The sequence below is a fragment of the Dendrobates tinctorius genome, unplaced genomic scaffold, assembly GCF_039654945.1.
Source record: "Dendrobates tinctorius isolate UK_male_01 unplaced genomic scaffold, ASM3965494v1 ptg000029l, whole genome shotgun sequence".
In the NCBI taxonomy this organism is placed as follows: Eukaryota; Metazoa; Chordata; class Amphibia; order Anura; family Dendrobatidae; genus Dendrobates; species Dendrobates tinctorius.
In genome coordinates this window covers 10,803,519-10,824,045 of record NW_027361697.1, presented here as the reverse complement: position 1 = coordinate 10,824,045, position 20,527 = coordinate 10,803,519, and the positions used below count along the sequence as shown (strand labels likewise).

Below are 20,527 nucleotides of genomic sequence, written 5' to 3'. Positions count from 1 at the left end.
TTTCAGTTAAAGAGCGACCTCCAGCAGCACTAAGGCTGCATTCTGTGAAGGTGGCTCTTCTTTTTCTGACCCCTAGTAACGCTATCGACTTTTATAATTAGCTCCTCATACCTGTAATGTGTCCGATAGGTATAATGTGTCCACCTGTAGCAGCTGCCTACCATCCGTCCATCATGCCTGTCCGATGTGTGGGCGCCGCCCACCATCTGTCCATCATGATGCCCCGCGCGTCGCTGCCTCCTCTTGATTTGAATCCCGGCGCCTGCGCTGTGACAAGAGTTCTCGGGCATGCGCAGTGTGCGCTGCCCGAGAACCAACATCAGGCTATTGCGTCTGTGTGCTACAGAGGCACCAGATCCCGCCCCGCAGTGTGTTATGATGTATTCACACTGCGGGGCATCTCCTCCGTTGACTGTCTTGGCGTATATCGCACTGCATTGGGATGATATCCGAGCACAGTCCGATGTTTCACACACACCCACAGACTTGTAACTGGTATGGGTGCGTGTGAGCAGAGTCTCGATGCCAACTGAAGCATCCTGTGGTTGTCCTATCATGTTGAATCGGCATGATATAAAATAATTGCCGATCTGCACTGCTCCATAGTATAACACTGGGCTGAGTGCCATCCAATAAAACACCAGATAGAACTCGGCCGTGTTATACGCTCATGTGAGCGAGGCCTGAGAGCTTCTCTTCTACATGGGGATTCCTGGCCACCCAAAAATACATATACTGTAACAACAAGAAATGCGGTGATACGATGTATGGGAAATAAGAAGAGGAAGGCTTTATTACCAGGCCCTCTGGCCCGTCCTGGCAGCAAGCGTCCCAGTCGAAATATTACAGCACGTTCGTATTCTCTCAAGACCTGAAAGAGGCAGAGAAACGATGAAGTGTTGATCACAGCGGGTCGTACTGTAATAAATGTACGATGCAGAGACAGACAAACCAGTTACGTGAGGACGCACTATGAGAAGAGTATCATTGCTGTCGGTGACTACTATTCCATATTGTGCTCTATCTTTTTAAACTTCAGTGAAAAATAAAAGATGAATGCCACCAGATGCCATGTGTATCAAGGTCACATTTTCTACGGTTTTAATATTTACGGGCATAGATACAGCATTGTGGTTTGTTTTCTAGTTATTCCATTTTTGGCTGGTTTTACATTAGCGTTTTTTAGGGCAGCGCATCGTGCGCGTCCATGTGCATGCGCCCCTATGTTTAACATGGGGGCGCATGGTCTAGCGTTTGCATGCTTTTTCATGCGTATGCGTTTTTTTGTAGTCTGCGCCTAGGCGCGCCAGACGCAACCTGTTGCATTTTTTCTGTCCAACTTGTATATATATATAACAAAACAAAACAAAAAAAAACGCATGTGCACGCTTGCTCAAGGAGTGTGCCAAAAAAAAAAAAAAAAATTATCACATTAGTCTATGGGAACGCAGGCGTGCGCATGTCCATGCGCACGCCTGCATTTTAAGAGTTAACATGGCTAGAAACTGGTTAAAACGCATGATGCGTTTTTTGCAATCGTTTCTATTGTGCACAAAGCGCAGCGCTAAAAAATGCTAATGTTAAAGTAGCCTTTTTTTATCCATTTTATTGTTAGTGTAAAACCCCAGAAAACACCATGGGTTGATAGGAGTCCTACTCTAGGCTGCAGCCCCCACAAATCTCACACTGATAGTTCACTGAAGGGTGATTACCGTAAGTAAGAAATGCACACAGGTTCATATATACTGGGATTCAATGTTGTTGTATGAGGAAATGTGAAAAATGTCCTGAAATTTGTAGGACTAATCATTAGCACTGCCATTAAGTCTCACCTTAAAGCAAAACCAGATGGAGAGAGGGAGGGTGAGTGTGACCAGCAGCACACAGCAGAACGTGAGCAACGCTTCACATAGTCCAAGACCCGTAGGCTTCACAGCTGGAAATACACAATGATAGGAGGCACATAGGTAGCAGAATGTAACGCAGAGGGGCAGGGATGCCATCAGTTACACAACATTAGATCTACACAACGTTTATACATCCTACATGGAGCAGTAATATAGAATATAATGCCTCGCCAGTCTTTGGCTTTCAGATCTATTCCCAGTTTTGACTTCAAAAACCCTGAATGAAAAAATGAAAAAGGGAGATGCTTACATTGGAGTACCGGTAGGTTTAATTTATTTATTTATTTATTTAGTTTGTTTATTTGTTTTTTTTTTGGGGGGGGGGGGGGGACTTAAATGCACGTATTTCGGGCTTGAATTCGTTTTTGCAATTAGATTTAATTAAACATGGGCATTCTTTGGATTTTTACAGATTCTCTGTATCCCTGCACATTCAACTTTGATGTGGTCATTAATCAGAAAATGAGTGATAAGAGGGTCAGAAACGCTCCTATCGGGACGAGCTCACTGACGGATTTTGTAGAAAGCAGTAGACAGTGCTACACAAAGTCAAACGGTGAAAAATGTTTAATGAAGACCAATGGCTAAATTTTTACTTTTTTGGGGGGGGGGGCTAAAACAAAGTGGACAGCACTTATAAAATGCAAAGTGTGAACTGGACATATTGAAGGCAAAGAGAATTTCTCGTCAATTGAAAAGCTGCTCATGTCCTGATGAGGCAACATCTTGGTCAAACCCACTCCCAAGACTATAACTCATATACTCAACCTTAGTTATAGATCATCTGTTATACTGGGTGGAATTTATAGCCGCTGATGGCAGCAACCTCAATAAGCAGTCAATGTGCATCTACTGTCTTATCTGACAGCCGCGGGGGTATGCAGTGACCGCTACATGTGACCCTCCACATTCAGTGCCATGTATAGCAATCCTGCATTTATTCTTCATAATTAAAATTTACCAGACTGCTCATAATCCGTACCTTCATCCTTCTGCTCACCCTCCAGAAGAGCCATAATTTCGGTCTCCTCATCTGAGGCCACTACGTTGTCCACATCAACGACAGCAGATACCTTAGCCGTATTCTTTGAGGGTTCTCGGACCCTTTCGCTTCTGGATCTTCCTGAGCTTTGATTTAGTTTCTTTTGCCTTTTAGACCCCTGGCCAGTGGAGTCCCTCTGTTTTTGAGGGGGCTCTCTGGAAGAACTGCGAGATCTCCTCTCAGTCATCGCTGTGATGACTAGTGAGGGGGATGCACCGTGTACTTATATGATGCAGACAGGTGGGACGTGTTGCAAGACAAGCAGTAATTAAAGTGTGAGAGTCAGTGACATTCCACCTTCTAGTTTGTGAGAACTGCGTCCTCCTCATTCATTAGACACGCGCTGAAGTATAGCTTTTCTACATTTCTTCTGCTATAAGAAAAACATTACAAACTCTGTTCTAGGTTATTAAGCAAAGTAACGTTTAGTAAATTGTTCATCTTGGGTTTTTCTCATACTAGTCTGCAAAGCCAACTTTTCCAGACAGCATACACAAATTATATAGCGCTCCCAAATATCTGTCCTTGTGCACTCTTAGTATAGATGGAAAAATCCGACCCAGATTTGCAGAAGAATCTTCTGCAGAAATCTACGGCCGAGCACCACTTTTAAAGGCCTTAATCCCTACACCTCTTTTTTGTTTTCCACATCAAAAGGAGCCATTTTTTTTTTTTTTAATAGGCACAGGCTTGTTTTCTACAGGTTCATTTGTATTTGTCCTTGTCCACCATCTTAGAATGCATGCAACTTAATACCTAACTTTAACATAGATAGAGTTTGAGGGACAAAGGACAACAAGGAAGGAAGGAGAAAAGGCGAGAAGGAAGCTCTAGCAAAAATTAAGAGACCACTTTCAAATGTTCAGTTTGTCTGATTTTTCTCTTTATAGGTATATTTTTGAGTAAAATGTAAATCGTTCTTTTAGTCTATAAACTTCTGACATGTCTCCGAATTTCCAAGCAATACATTTTGACAAAGAAAAATGGTCAAAATTTAAAAAACAAACAAACAGTGCTTGCAGACCTCAAATAATGCAAAGAAATCAAGTTCATGATCATTTAGAGACAACTGTACTAATGTTTTAACTCAGGAAAAGTTCAGAAATCAATATTTTGTGGAATAACCATGATTTTTAGTCACAGCTTTCATGTGTCTTGGCTGCTTTCCTCCGGTCTTTCACACTGTTTTTGGGAGACCTTATGCCACTCCTGGTACAAAAATTTAAGCAGTTCTTCTTTGTTTGATGGCTTATGACTATCCATCTTCCTCTTAATTACATTCCAGAGGTTTTCAATGGGGTTCAGGTCTGGAGATTGGGCTGGCCATGACAGGGATTTGATGTGGTGGTCCATCATCCACACATTGATTGACCTTGCTGTGTGGCATGGCGCATTGTCCTGCTGGAAAAACCAGTCCTCAGAGTTGGGAAACATTGCCTGAGCAGAAGGAATCAACTTTTTCCAGGATAACCTTGTATGTGGCTTGATTCCTACGTCCTTCACGAAGATTAATTTGCCCGATTCCAGCCTTGCTGAAGCATCCCCAGATCATCACCGATCCTCCAGCAAATTTCACAGTGGGTGCCAAAACACTGTGGCTTGTACACCTCTCCAGGTCTCCGTCTAACTATTAGACGACCAGGTGTTGGGAAAAGCTGAAAATTAGACTCATCAGAGAAGATTACCTTACTCCAGTCCTCTATGGTCAAATCCTTATGGTCTTTGGCAAACTTCAGCCTGGCTCTCCTTTGCTTCTCATTGATGAAAGGCTTTTTTCTAGCTTTACATGACTTGAACCATGCCTCTAGGAGCCTGTTACGAACTGTTCTTGCAATGCACTTCACCCCAGCTGCCATTTGCCATTCCTTTTGTAGGTCACTTGATGTCGTCCTGCGGTTGCTGAGTGACATTCGAATAAGATGCTGTCATCCCGGTCAGTGGAGAGTCGTTTTCGCCCTCTGCTGATCTGCAGCTTTGTTGTCCCCAATGTCTGCTGCTAGACCTTGTTGTAATGGGCTGCCGTCTTAGAAGTTTTAATGATGGAGGCACTATGATGACCACAGTATCCCTCTGCTAATAAAGCCAGAATTGAGCCCTTCTTTTCCTCACTCAAGACTTTTTTTTTTCAACTCCTTTGGCATGGTTAAAAGTTATTTTTTCATTCCTATTACTTTTGGGATATTACTAGCACTTGTTTTGCCATTCAGCCTGTCCTATTGCCAGAGGATTGTGAACACCACAGCAGGATTTTTATACTTTCCTTCATTAAATAAGATTTGGTCCAGGTGATCACCTAATCAGAAGCACATTAAGTAGAATGAGAGGCACTCTGGTTGGAATTCAACTGACACTGGAATGGAATGGCTGTCAGACATGTAGAAGCTAATTTTTATAAAACTGTGCAGTGGTCTCTTAATTCTTGCCAGAGCTGTATATGTATAAATATATATTACATACAGTGCCTAGCGAAAGTATTCGCCCCCTGGAACTTTTCAACCTTTTCCCACATATTATGCTTCAAACAAAGATACCAAAAGTAAATTTTTGGTGAAGAATCAACAAGTGGGACATAATTGTGAAGTTGAACGAAATTTACTGATTTTAAATGTTTGTGGAAAGTCAAAAACTGAAAAGTGGGGCATGCAATATTATTCAGCCCCTTTACTTTCATGCAGCAAACTCACTCCAGAAGTTCATTGTGGATCTCTGAATGATCCAATGTTGTTCTAAATGACTAATGATGATAAATATAATCCACCTGTGTGTAATCAAGTCTCTGTATAAATGCACCTGCTCTGTGATAGTCTCAGGGTTCTGTTTGAAGCAAAGAGCATCATGACGACCAAGGAACACAACAGGCAGGTCCGTGATACTGTTGTGGATAAAAATTAAAGCTGGATTTGGATACAAAATGATTTCCAAAACTTTAAACATCCCAAGGAGCACTGTGCAAGCGATCATATTGAAATGGAAGGAGTATCATACCACTGCAAATCTACCAAGACCCGGCTGTCCCTCTAAACTTTCATCTCAAACAAGGAGAAGACTGATCAGAGATGCAGCCAAGAGGCCCATGATCACTCTGGATGAACTGCAGAGATCTACAGCTGAGGTGGGACATTCTGTCCATAGGACAACAATCAGTCGTACACTGCACAAATCTGGCCTTTATGGAAGAGTGGCAAGAAGAAAGCCATTTCTCAGAGATATCCATAAAAAGTGTTGTTTAAAGTTTGCAACAAGCCACCTGGGAGACACTCCAAACATGTGGAAGAAGGTGCTCTGGTCAGATGAAAAAAAAAATCGAACTTTTTTGGCAACAATGCCAAACGATATGTTTGGCGTAAAGGCAACACAGCTCATCACCCTGAAAACACCATCCCCACTGTCTAACATGGTGGTGGCAGCATCATGATTTGGGCCTGCTTTACTTCAGCAGGGACAGGGAAGATGGTTAAAATTGATGGGAAGATGGATGGAGCCAAATACAGGACCATTCTTGAAGAAAACCTGTTAGAGTCTGCAAAAGACCTGAGACTGGGACGGAGATTTGTCTTCCAACAAGACAATGATCCCAAACATAAAGCAAAATCTACAGTGGAATGGTTCACAAATAACCGTATCCAGGTGTTAGAATGGCCAAGTCAAAGTTCAGACTTGAATCCAATCGAGAATCTGTGGAAAGAGCTGAAAACCCATCAAACCTCAATGAGCTCGAGCTGTTTGCCAAGGAAGAATGGGCAAGAATTTCTGTCTCTCAATGTACAAAACTGATAGAGACATATCCCAAGCGACTTGCAGCTGTAATCACAGCAAAAGGTGGCACAACAAAGTATTAAGTTAAAGTGGCCGAATAATATTGCACGCCCCACTTTTCAGTTTTTGAATTTCCATAAAAATGTAAAATAACCAATAAATTTCATTCAACTTCACAATTGTGTCCCACTTGTTGATTCTTCACCAAAAATTTACATTTGGGCTAAGCGTCACTCTGTCCGAAGCCTTTATAGACTGCGCAAGCACAACGCGCCAGCGCAGTCTGGTTCCAGACAGAATGAGGCATCCAGCGGTGAGGAGTGTGTATGGCACCCAGAGATGGCGGTATGCGTACATACCGCGAACTCGGGCGCCATACTTACCTGACCGGGAGGAGCATTGCCTTGTCGCTTCTCTTCGGCCAGAGACCAGGGCAAGAGTGTGGCCGGAATCGCGCATGTGCATAGCGCGATCCGGCGCCATTTTACTGAAGACACATTTGCAGTGTGTATTCAGCAATATGGCGCCGGACAGCGCTATGGGCATGCGCATACTCCGGCACCAGACTCCTCCCCCAGCCTCCAGCAGAACATGACAGCGCTGGAGCACAGGAAAGAAGGGAGAGTATAAATGTTTTTTTTTGTATGTGTGTAGTTTAATAGGGGTGAGAGGGACCATACATATCAGGATAAGGGGGGGTGACGGGACCATGGATACCACGAAAGGAGGGTGAGGGGACCATCCATACCACGAAAGGAGGGTGAGGGGGACCACCATGTATACCAGGATTGGGGGGTGAGGGGTAGCACACATACTAGGATTGGGGGGTGAGGGGACCATGCATACCAGGATGGGGGGGGTGAGAGGACCATGCATACCAGGATAGGGGGGGGGGGGGGGGGGTGAGTGGACCATGCATACCAGGATAGGGGGGGTGAGTGGACCATACATACCAGGATGAGGAATAGGGTGCTATGCTTACCAGGATTGGGGGGGGGGGGGGTGAGGGTACCATGCATACCAGGATAGGAGACCATATACCAATAAAAATGCTCGCCACCTGGGCATAGAACGGGTTCATAGCTAGTAGTATATATAAATATATATCTATGTTTTAAATTTTAGGCTTTTTCATTTGTTGCACAAATAAAGTACGAACTCTCCTCTAAGGCTGTGTGCACACGCTGCGGATCCGCAGCAGTTTTTGCTGCGGTGTACAGTAGCATAATATCCAATGGAAAAAAAACCCGCTGTGCAGATGCTGCGGAATTTTCTGCGGTTTCAAAACTGCAGAAAGAATTGACATGTCAATTCTTTCTGCGGATTGCAATCTCCTCCATTGTGGAGATGAAAAACCGCAGGTCTTTTAACTTGCAGATTTACCTGCGGATTTTACAAAATCTGCGCGGCCAAATCCGCAGAGCATTCCGCAGCGTGTGCACATACCCTAAGGGTCAGCGCAATTACGGTGATACCCAACTTATGCTTTATGACTTTTGTATAATAAATACTCTGAAAAAAAATCTGTTTTTGCGCGATTATATTTTGAGAACCATAAATCAAACATTTTTCCATCAACATTTCCATAAAGGATTGTTTGTAGAGGGATATGTTGTAGTTTTCACTGGTATTATTTTTGGGTATATAAGACTTAAAATCAGCTTTTATTACTTTTTTTGGGTAGGAAAAAACAAAAACAGTAAATTCCTGCCATACATTGTTTAGGATAAAGATCCAGTTTTATTTTACGAGTCGATAGGATTTCAGTGATAAATCAATTTTTGTTTGATGTTTCATTACTTTTGTACAAAACAAAAAACTTAAAAAAAAAACCGTATATACTTGTGTATAAGCCGAGATTTTCAGCACTTTTTTTGTGCTGAAAATGCCCCCCCCCTCGGCTTATACACGAGTCGCTGTGCAGAAAGCAGGCGGGGGAAGGGGAGCAGCAGGAGTCGGCGGCTGTGACATCATACTCACCCTCCTGGCGCCATCTCTGAACATCCCTGCATCTCCGTTGTCCTGGCAGGGCAGCTCTTTGTGTTGAGCGGTCACGTGGTACTGCTCAGCACAGGAGAGCTGCAGGAAGCCGGGACATCTGAGACATAGGTACGTGCAGCGACGGCGCCAGGAGGGGGATGAGGATGGGGGAGTACAGAGGAGTACGGAGGAGGACGGGGGAGCACAGCCATACATAGAAGGATGGGACGGGGGGGAGCTGTTGTGAATTCGCTTTCTGGCCTACCTCTGGTTACTACTGAAGGTAGTGGAGCTGGTCAAATTGACAGAGGGGTTGCGAGTTCTCTTTCTGGGCTCCCTCTGGTGGTTACTGGAGGTAATGGAGCTGATCTGATTAACAGAGGCTTGCCACCTGAAAATGAGGACGACGATTGGAGATCTGTGGTTTCAGACTGGATTTAAGACAGCCGACTCCCTCTATTCCTGCTGGTGATTTTTTCCTGCCTCATGAGGTCTTAGTTTCCAGCTCAGTCCCTGCATGTTCGGCTAAGTGTTCTTTTGCTATTCTGTTCACATTTGATCTGGTTTTGTCTATTTCAATGTTGTGTGGGTCAGCCAGCTCTGGTTGGGGCTGTGCTGAATCACCATCCATATGTTACTGCTTGTGCCAGTTTGTTTTTGTCCCTTATTAGATTGGCCTCTTTTTGCTCTCCTTTCAGAATATACCAGAGTGCTGATATAGTGGGTGAAGTCGTGCGACTTCAGTATTTTTGCATCAGATGTGTTGGACCTTTTTTGCAGGGCTTTTTGCATGATTGCAGAGTTTTTCCTTTCCTGTCTAGTCAGTGTGGCCCCATCGTTTGCTCAGTCTGTTTTCCTATCTGCGTTTGTGTTTTCATCTTGTCTCACCGACAATATATGTTTGGGGGCTATCTATTCCTTTGGGGTCTGCTCTGGGGCAGTTTAGATTTCCCCTTTCTTGCTTTAGGCTTAGTTAGCTCTCCGGCTGTGCCGAGGCGTCTAGGATCATCGTAGGCACGCTCCACGGCTACTGCTAGTTGTGTAGATAGGATCAGGGGTCTGCAATCCGCTTAGTTACCAACCTCTCTGGTTTTCTGTGACTTAGCTTGGGCTTGCTCTCCTCCTCGGTGTCCCAATCATAACAGGGAGCCTCACAGAGCAGGACAGGGATGAGGGGACAATGCATACCCGGCTTATACTCGAGTCAATTAGCTTACCCAGTTTTCCGTGGCAAAATTAGGTGCCTCGGCTTACACTCGAGGATATAAGGTACTTTTTTTGCATCATATTCTGAAAGCCTTAACTTTTTCATTTTTTAGAAGTACAAGACTATGAGGGCTTGTTTTATTGCGTAGTGAGCTGCAGTTTTTATCGGATGAACAAAAATTTGGTATCTCCACGGCTAATCTATAAAAATATAAAGTGAATTCAACCTACTGTATATTGTAAATGCCATGATAAGGGGAAAAAAAAAGAAAAACAAAATCCAATACTCTGTATGGTAATATGAATTGTGTCATTCACGGGGTAAAAAAAATGCAATAAATACAGATTTATTTCCTTACAATATTTATTCGTCCCACAAGCGGACATGAACACATTATCTTTTGATTGCATAGAAAATACACTGCACTACTTGTGCAGGGCAGCACAATATTCAGCCGGTCAATTGCTGTCCACATGTTCCACCTTCAGAAACCGTGAAGGGGTTAAAAAAAAAAAAGTGCCACTCATGCTTCAGGCAGCTTCATTTGGAAACTAACCCCCTCTATAAAGTTGAAAGATCAAGGAGATTATGTTGGCAGAGGAGCCACCGCAAGTAACTACAACAAGTCCAGTGGGCAACGCCACTTCAAAAAAAAAAAAAAAAAAAAAAAAAGACGGCCGGCTTATTACTGAAGTGGCTTTGCCCAGATTGCTTATCTGACAGTTAGGGTAGGTTCACACGAGCGTATAAAATACTCGTTCAGTGTTCCATCCAGAAATCTGGGATGATTTTTTTTCTCACTTGTTATCCACGTACAATCTGTTTTACAGGACCATTTAGGCTATGTGCACACAGTGCGGATCCTCCCGCGGATTTTTCAGCGCGGATTTTACTAAATCCGCAGGTCAAATGACCTGCATTTTTCCTGCGGATTTCTTCCTGTCTTTTCGTGGTTTTACTGCGGTTTTCCACCTGCGGATTTGTAGAATGGAGCAGGTGGAAAACTGCAGCAAAACCGCACAAAAAAAGTCACATGCTGCTTTTTTTTTCCTGCACAAAGACCGCGCGGAAAAAACCGCAGCATGTGCACAGCGTTTTTTTTTTTTACATAGGCTTTAATGGTACTGTACATCACCTGCAGATCTGCTGCATATCAGCAGCGGCAAATCCGCACCGTGTGCACAGAGCCTTACAATTTCCTATGTTACCGTATTGCAAGGTATCCGTAAATATTGGGTTTAATACTTTTTCTCCATATGTAATCTGATTTTTTTTTTTCTGCATGCTCATATACCTGAACAAGAGAGAATCATCAGTTTTACAGGACAAGCTAGTGCATGCGGGTGCGGCCAGTGAAAACCAAAAATCGCTCATCTGCATTAAGCCATTGAACAATACGGCCCCAAAGATGCCGCATCACCACTGATGCACTGGGTTCATCTAATCACACAAGAGTCATCATTACTGCAGGCGCTGACCCTGCACTATGCTTCCAGCCCTCACTAGTCCTTCTGCGTGGGAAGGGCTGTAGGGGAGAGCAGGCAAGAAATTGCTAAGAAATTACATCTCTACTCCTCCATTCTTACTGGAAGAACAGTTTTCCAGCATATACATTTACCGTATAGTATTAGCATTCACTCCCAACTTACAGGATATCAGGGCCAAGGGGTCAGAGCCGATCACCAAAAATGGAGCAACTGTCCGCTGAATAATTAGTAAGCCCCCCTGCACAGGGACCGCTCGTTAATTTATTTGGATCATTTGTCACTATACTTGTTTTACTACTCCCCTAAAGAGCTACAGAATCCATTAGCGCTATACAAGTGTAGGTTATTATGAGGCTGCACTCACATCCCTGTTACTATCTGTGACAAAATCAGACCATTTTACCAATTTTTTTTTTTTTCCCCCAGTTGTCATCTCAGTTTAATTCATTTTTTCAATGTCTGAAAATGTTGTATCCATTGACAATGGACCAGTTAAGGGTACATGCACACGCTGCGGAATATCTGCTGCGGATTCATCTGCGCGGATTTTGCAAAATCCGCAGGTCAAAAGACCTGCGGATTATCCTGCGGTTTCACCATCTCCACAATGAATTTATGACTAAGATCAAACAAATGAATGACTTACACATTAGAGATGCGATCATTCTGCAGCGCTGGTGCCATCGTCGGCACCTGCCTGCAGATGGGGATTTCCCCCCCCCCCCCCAAGATATATATCATTCATTATGCAAAATAGAGGGCAGGTCAGTGAGGGATCAGTGATCTGTCAGAAGCCACACACATGAATACCTAATCAGAGGACCACATAAAGACCCCCCCCCCCCCACACAGGCCGCCCGGGGCACGGGCATATCATTAACTGAAAATAAAGATTAAACAACAACCACAAGACAGATTTCCCCAACCAAGGTATCATTTTAAGGCTGGAGTCACTTAAACCCCGGAGCGGTTTTTCGATTTTTCCCTCCCCTTCTTCTCAGAGCCATAACTATTATTTTTCCATCAATATGGCCGTGTGAGGGCTTATTTTTTGCGAGACGAGTTGTACTTTTAAACGACACCATTGGTTTTACCATGTCTTGTACTCGAAAATGGGAAAAAAAAATTTCAAGTGCGGTGAAATTGCAAAAAAAAGTGCAATCCCACACTTGTTTTTTTTGCTAGGTTCACTAAATGCCAAATCTAACCTGCCATTGTGATTCTCCAGGTCATTACAAGTTCATAGACATCAAACACGTCTAGGTTCTCTTATCTAAGTGGTGAAAAAAAATTCCAAAGTTTGCTAAAAAGAAAAAAAATAAATAAATAATTGCGCAATTTTCTGAGACCCGTAACGTCTCCATTTTTTGTGATCTGGGGTCGGGTGAGGGCTTATTTTTTGCGTGCCAGGCTGACGTTTTTAATGATACCACTTTTGTGCAAATACTTTCTTTTGATCGCCCGTTATTGCATTTTAATTCAATGTCGCGGCGGCCAAAAAAAATCCGTAATTCTGGAGTTTTGAATTTTCTCGCTACACCGTTTAGCGATCGGGTTAATGCTTTTTATTGATGGGGCGATTCTGAACGCGGCGATACCAAATATGTGTGATTTTTTTTTTTGTTTTTTTTATTTTGATTGGGGCGATTTGAACGTTTTTTTTTTTTTTTTTTTTTTTTTACTTTTGGCATGCTTCAATAGCCTCCATAGGAGGCTTGAAGAACGCATAACTCGATCGGCTCTGCTACATATGGGCGATGAGCACATCGCCCATATGTGGCAGATTTACTGCAGTGCTTTGCACACCAGCCACTGGGCGGCGCTCAAAGCCATCTGCCTGCAACAACCATAGAGGTTTCTATGAGACCTCTGGCTGTCAGGGAAACGCGTCACCGACCCCTGATCACGTGACGGGGGTCGACGATGAGCTCATTTCCGGCCCGGTGGCCGGAAGTGCTATTTAAATGCCCACTCAGCTTTGACAGCGGGATTTAACTAGTTAATAGGCGAGGGTGGATGGCGATTCCGCTTGTGCCTATTGCTGGCACATGTCAGCTGTTTATAACGCAGGGGATCCTTACCGATGACGTACTATTCCGTCATTGGTAAGGAAGGGGTTAATGTATGAAAAGTTGGTCCCATTCTCTCAGTGGAGAGTCGCACAAATGTTCTCCGTATGGTCATCCATGTGTAATGCGGTTTTCTAGCACCTATGCAGCTGTACGGCTTTATACATTTCTCACCGATTTCCCCAGTGAATTTGATGGCTCAGTGGGCTGAAATGAGGAAAATGTGTGCGCATTTCTCTGAAGCCACACAGATGGTCCGTGCGATGTCCAAGTTTTTCTCGCACCCATAGACTTGCATTGGATGATGGGAGCTGCCCCATAGATTAACAGTGGTCCGAGTACTATGCGATGTCTTATCGCATAGCACTCATCCATATTCAACGCTAGTGTGACTCCGGCAGGGGCGGACACAGACTGCAGAGGGCCCCAGTGCAAGAAATCTTCCCGGGCGATGAATACGGACGAGTGCTATGTGATAAGACATTTCATAGCACTCGGACCAGTATTCATCTGTGGGGCAGCTCCCATCACAGTTTTTTTCCTCGGCCGTATTGTACATGCAAGTGAAATTGGAGCACGTTGCGATTGTCACCGACACCCGGCTCACTCGCACCCATATATGTCTATGGGTGCGAGTGACAGCGCACATCACTCTGATATCATCCAAGTGCTGGGCGATATATGCCGACGCTGGCAATGGAGGAGATGGAGAAATTAGTTTCTCTGCTTCCTCCGCAGCTGTGCTCCGATCCGCTCAAACACAAGGATGCTAGCGCCATCACATGCACATACAAGAACAACACAGAAGTATCCAGGACAGGGGTCATTAATGGCAATGGTAGGCCTGGCACAGGGCCGGACTGGGACAAAAAAAAAAAAAAAAAAAAAAAAAGCAGCCCTGCCACACAAATCCCACCAGCCCACAAGCTATAACACTCATCAGCCCCGATCAGTGAATTTTTGCTATACTTTGTCGTCCCCTCATCACTCTCTTAAAGGAGTTATTTGAAGAGCCACATGTGAATGGCACCGCAGTGCGTATGATTGACCACAGCTCCATTTACATGGGCCCCTTCTCTTCAAAGCTACGTTTCCCAGGATCATGGGGGTCCCAACGGTCAGATGCACAACAAACAGAAAGTCATCCCCTATCCCCACATAATGCGCCATACAGTATAATGGGCCCCATATATTACTGCATACAGTATTATGGGCCCCATATATTACTTCTCCCGAAACCCCGCTGCTCTGGTCTCCTCTGTGTATTCTGATCCTCCGCACTGCTTGGTACAGGGACATCATTAACTTTACGTATATAATTGTCCACTTGGACTGATAGTAATAGTGATTTGTTTGTACCCTTGTTGTCTGGGGCTGGCCCACTTTATGGGGGTGCTCGTGGCATATGATTATACACCAGTAAAAAGTATGAGAGGCTCAATGTGACCAGTCCCACCTAGTTTCCTACCCCTCTTATTCTACTGGTACTGAGGAAAAGAAAGAACAGAGAGAGCGAGAGGAAAAAGGAAAAAAAGAAAGATTAGAGAGATAAAGAGAGAAAGATTCTATAAAGATACTATAGCAGCCCCGCTCCCATTGTAGCGCCCACCTGAGCCTCCCGGTGCAGGACATATCATGATCCGCTCACATGGCCGGCATCCCCGAATCCAAGGCGATCCTGCTATCCGCGCTGTTGGAGGAGGACACGATTATGGATCTGAAGCATTCCTTGAAGTGCCTCCATGGTTCCATCACAATCTCCTCCCGAAATTACCTAATTTCCGGTCAGCTTCTAGCACCTCACTTCCGGTGGAACGTCACGTGCGAATTTTAAAGTGCTCCTCGGGGTTCCGCCGTGTACTCCTTTGTCCGCGGGAAAAGTAAGCTCACAGCCGGGGCAGTGAGGCAAACTCCCTCTCAAAATCGGGACTGTCCCGCTGGGAGGTATGAATGCTCCTCACCATACACCTTGTACACGTATGGCTCCGCACACGGTTCCGCTTTTTATGCCTCGATCACACATGACTCCGCTATGTACAACTCGCACACACACAGCTCCACTCAGTACACACGGCTCCACTCCGTAAACCTTGCACACTTGCGGCTTTGCTCCATACACCTTGTACACACGCGGTTCCGCTCCATACACCTCGCACACATGTGGCTCTGCTCCGTACATACACGGCTCCACTCCGTACGCCGCGCGCACACACACACGCACGGCTCCGCTCCTTACACCTCGCACGCACGGCTCCTACATCCACCCTGTAAAATTCCTTCATCCATCACAATGACAACCAGAACAGCAGTGTCCTGCATAAAACAAGGGCTAGGGCTGTGCGCACAGGACCTGTGATGAGGTCACAGGAGGGGGAGGAGTCAGGGGTCACATGATCAGGGGGCCCTGATGCCTTCCCTCCTGTGACTTCATCAACTGCAAACCTCTTGCAGGACCGCAGCACCAGCGTGCAGAGGCTAAATTGTAGGTGCTGCGGGTAGAGGAGCGCATAATGCCGCTCCCTGCCGCTTGACAAGCTGGCTCAACTCGCCTCATTATAGCTGCGCTCCTGCATGCGGTGCTGGAGGGGCCCCCTCTCCCCCATTCAATGAACGGGTGGTAGGTCCACCCCTGGACTCCGGCCTAATCAATATAACAGCTCCGACACTGTCTGTAGGTTACCGTGCACAATACAGCTGACGTTCCCCTTAAAGCATAAAGGGGTTGTCCACTACTGAGACAAACCCTTATCAAGATATTCTTTGGCCCCAATAAGATAATAAAGCTGAAACCGTGGGAATGGCGCCAGCCCAGGAGCTAAGTATAGGCTTTATTATTTTATCGGGCCAAGCGAGGGGTATGAGAAGTTGAACAACTTCTTTAACAGGGTTTTCTGGGCTCAGGGTAAAAGTCTTCAGACTTGTGCTGTGAGGATTCCCAAACCCAAACCCCAGCATCAGAGCAGAACAACAAAAATAACAAGAGTCCTTACAGGGCACACACCACTATCGACTCCATTAGGATCCATCCGATTTCCATCATGGTGCCCAGCATTTTTGGCCCGATCGTCGACACCGTTCTCAGTGCAGGAGGCAGAAGACGTGCACACCGTCCAGGGTGGAGGACCGCTTTAGCGCCCGGGTAACTTCAGACCGTGCGGGTGAGCTGCGGCTTTATAATGAATTGCTGCAGCTTCAACGAGATTGTGGTGGAGCCGAAACTGTGCTACAGGGATAAATACACAATACTCATCTATTCTAGCCAGCGCCGCTCTGGTGGTCCCTGCCGGTGCTGCAGGAATGACATCATGACTGACACAACCGCTGCAGCCGATCACTGCCCTGCTCAGGCCAACGATTGGTCGGCCCATGAATGACGAGCGACCTCGTGAGGCAGTATTGCCATGTTTTATGCCGTTAGGGCTGGTTCACACTGAGGTTTTTGAAACACGGGTTTTGGAGCAGATGTTAGTAAATTGGATTTATTAAAAAAAAGACAAAAAACCAATATCAGAAGATTTTTAAGAAATCTGCACTTTACCATCAAAATAGCCGAGATGCCGTAAAGCAAACCACGGCAGTAAACATTCACCTTACCCCAGCCTGTCTGTCCAATGAGTACCTGGCAAGAGACCTTGCCTTCACTTCTTGCTGGTGTTTTGATGTGAGGGTGGTTTGGTTTTATGTGAGCGCAGGAAGTCGGAGAGGGAGAAAAAAAAAATCCATTCTCGGTTTGACCCGACGCCATTTGTTTTCGCGCGGAAGAATCCAACACAAACTAAACTGAGGTGTTTGCCGTGCGGCGGAGGGATCTGCAGGAGTGTAAGTCCGGCTGCGCTGCAGAACTCCGCGGTGCTGAGAAGAAGAAGCAGGAGGCGCAGTGTGGACAGTGTCTGTGTCGCGGAGGAGTCGCGGTAGCGTCCAGTAAGCGCTTCTGTGTGCATTGTAGCTTTGGGCCCGGACTGCCGCTGTAGGACTGCAGGGAGGGATAGTTACTAACACTGGCGCAAAGTGGTCGGTATTCCCCGGCCTGGCGCCCTCTGCCGCCAGTGCTGTACATCAGGGTCAGAGTTGCAGCCATACACAGGGTGCAAGAAGTGGTTGTGCAGCTGAGCTTGTACGCTGTTATGTCCCATTATGGGAGGTCACATGGCGCTAATGGGTGACTATGGCCGCGCCACCATGGCCTGTGGGGTTTCTTTATAAATCGATCTCTGCTGGTCCGGTGATCCGCTGCATGGCCACCCACCATTGATGGCTCACTATGGTCATGGCCGCCCACCATTGATGGCTCACTATGGTCATGGCCGCTCTCCATTGATGGCTCACTATGGTCATGGCCGCCCACCATTGATGGCTCACTATGGTTATGGCCGCTCACCATTGATGGCTCACTATGGTCATGGCCGCCCACCATTGATGGCTCACTATGGTCATGGCCGCTCACCATCGATGGCTCACTATGGTCATGGCCGCCCACCATCGATGGCTCACTATGGTCATGGCCGTTCACCTTTGATGGCTCACTGGTCATGGCCGCTCACCATTGATGGCTCACTATGGTCATGGCCGCTCACCATCGATGGCTCACTATGGTCATGGCCGCCCACCATCGATGGCTCACTATGGTCATGGCCGTTCACCTTTGATGGCTCACTGGTCATGGCCGCTCACCATTGATGGCTCACTATGGTCATGGCCGCTCACCATTGATGGCTCACTATGGTCATGGCCGCCCACCATTGATGGCTCACTATGGTCATGGTCGCCCACCATTGATGGCTCACTATGGTCATGGTCGCCCACCATTGATGGCTCACTATGGTCATGGCCGCCCACCATTGATGGCTCACTATGGTCATGGTCGCCCACCATTGATGGCTCACTATGGTCATGGCCGCCCACCATTGATGGCTCACTATGGTCATGGCCGCCCACCATTGATGGCTCACTATGGTCATGGCCGCTCTCCATTGATGGCTCACTATGGTCATGGCCGCTCACCATTGATGGCTCACTATGGTCATGGCCGCTCACCATTGATGGCTCACTATGGTCATGGCCGCCCACCATTGATGGCTCACTATGGTCATGGCCGCTCACCATCGATGGCTCACTATGGTCATGGCCGCCCACCATCGATGGCTCACTATGGTCATGGCCGTTCACCTTTGATGGCTCACTATGGTCATGGCCGCTCACATTTGATGGCTCACTATGGTCATGGCCGCTCACCTTTTGATGGCTCACTATGGTCATGGCCGCTCACCTTTTGATGGCTCACTATGGTCATGGCCGCTCACCTTTTGATGGCTCACTATGGTCATGGCCGCTCACCTTTTGATGGCTCACTATGGTCATGGCTGCCCACCATTGATGGCTCACTATGGTCATGGCCGCCCACCATTGATGGCTCACTATGGTCATGGCCGCCCACCATTGATGGCTCACTATGGTCATGGCCGCCCACCATTGATGGCTCACTATGGTCATGGCCGCTCACCTTTTGATGGCTCACTATGGTCATGGCCGCTCACCTTTTGATGGCTCACTATGGTCATGGCCGCTCACCTTTTGATGGCTCACTATGGTCATGGCCGCTCACCTTTTGATGGCTCACTATGGTCATGGCCGCCCACCGTTGATGGCTCACTATGGTCATGGCCGCTCACCTTTTGATGGCTCACTATGGTCATGGCCGCTCACCTTTTGATGGCTCACTATGGTCATGGCCGCTCACCTTTTGATGGCTCACTATGGTCATGGCCGCTCACCTTTTGATGGCTCACTATGGTCATGGCCGCTCACCTTTTGATGGCTCACTATGGTCATGGCCGCTCACCTTTTGATGGCTCACTATGGTCATGGCCGCTCACCTTTTGATGGCTCACTATGGTCATGGCTGCCCACCATTGATGGCTCACTATGGTTGGTCGTAGCCGCCCTGAACATTCTTCACTGACCAGTTCCTTGCCATGTCTATGCACAGACCTGACAGTCAACTGAAGAGGGGCTGGGAGAAATTGGCCGGGGACTGCTCCAGACTAGTCAGCCAAGGCCCGTCAGCCCTGATTTATGGCAGCATGTACTCTAGAATTCTGCATAAATCGTTTTGAAATTGAAAAATCGCTAGTATTTTTTTTTTTTTTTTTTGCATCGTGTAGTTTTCACGTTCATTTCATCCGCCTCTGCCCAAATGGCTGGAGCTGGGGAGGGACGCTGCACAAGTCCTATAATTGATGACGAGCTGTGGTGTTTCTTACACCACTGATGGAGTACGGTTTGTTGCGATTCACAGGGAGACGCACGCCACGTCTCTGATGCTTCTGATATATCAAGAGGTGTGCGTCTCTAAAGGAGTCGGGAGCATCTGACTCCAATATCTCCAGTCGAATCGCCAATCAAGACCAGCGTGCACGTCTCCGGTCTTAATAAATTAGGGTCATAGCCCTGGGATGACTTTTTCAAACTGCTGAAGGAAACGTAATCCTAGGAAAAGGAGTATCCATCCTTAAATTAGCATCTGTCACTTTTATACTGTTCCCACGTTCGCCTCCACCACTACGGTGTTTGTCCCATAGGGGCTTCCCTCCGCTCTGTTAGGCTTATTTATCCAGTGGGTGAGTAATCCCTTTAGGCCGGTTTCACATTTGCAGTTGAGTCCGCAGTGTTTGATGCGCATACACCCATATGCGTCCTGTGTACCTATCTTTAACATGGGGTACGCAGGGACATGCGTTTGCGTGCGGTATGTGGAGGGACGCGACGAACGCGTCATGTTGCAATTTTTGCGGCGTCAAATATCCGCAGTCATCCGCATGTGGATGACGTACGTAAAAAAAGCATTACTGGCTATGGTAACGCAAGCATACGCAAGAATTTACATAAGACACACCCATTGGGCGTGGCTTGTTGAAATTCAAAATTCGTCGGGAAATAGCATTTGCCTATCGTCCGCATGCGTTTTTGCATGCGGTTGCGGACGATATGCTGCGGACTCAACTGCAAATGTGAACCTAGCCTTAGCCAGCCTCTGAATTTCCACTTGTCCCCCTCAGTGCTTTCGGACACCGTGCCCATAG

General features: G+C 46.4%; 2 protein-coding genes across 5 annotated transcripts in view; one reads left to right on the top strand and one right to left on the bottom strand.

Annotated features, from left to right (window-relative positions):
• The window catches only part of NPHS2 (NPHS2 stomatin family member, podocin), a 42,194-nt gene extending 25,001 nt beyond the window's left edge, over window positions 1-17,193 (bottom strand). For 2 of the 3 annotated variants that reach the window (XR_012231414.1, XM_073571377.1), the window contains exons 1-3: window positions 17,043-17,193; window positions 1,833-1,936; window positions 799-871 (exon numbers count right to left, since the gene is read on the bottom strand). Coding sequence is in view for 2 of the 3 variants with exons in the window: in XM_073571377.1 (XP_073427478.1) it covers window positions 799-871; window positions 1,833-1,936; window positions 17,043-17,193 (328 nt within the window). In the remaining variant the exon portion in view is untranslated. Of the gene's footprint in view, window positions 1-798; window positions 872-1,832; window positions 1,937-2,889; window positions 3,140-17,042 lie in introns of those variants that run through there. The other variant, XM_073571378.1, reaches the window with a different exon arrangement.
• A 46-nt stretch (window positions 17,194-17,239) lies between these two features.
• The window catches only part of TDRD5 (tudor domain containing 5), a 124,509-nt gene continuing 121,221 nt past the window's right edge, over window positions 17,240-20,527 (top strand). For both annotated transcript variants that reach the window (XM_073571376.1, XM_073571375.1), the window contains exon 1: window positions 17,240-17,369. The gene's annotated coding sequence lies outside the window, so the exon portion shown is untranslated. The remainder of the gene's footprint in view (window positions 17,370-20,527) is intronic.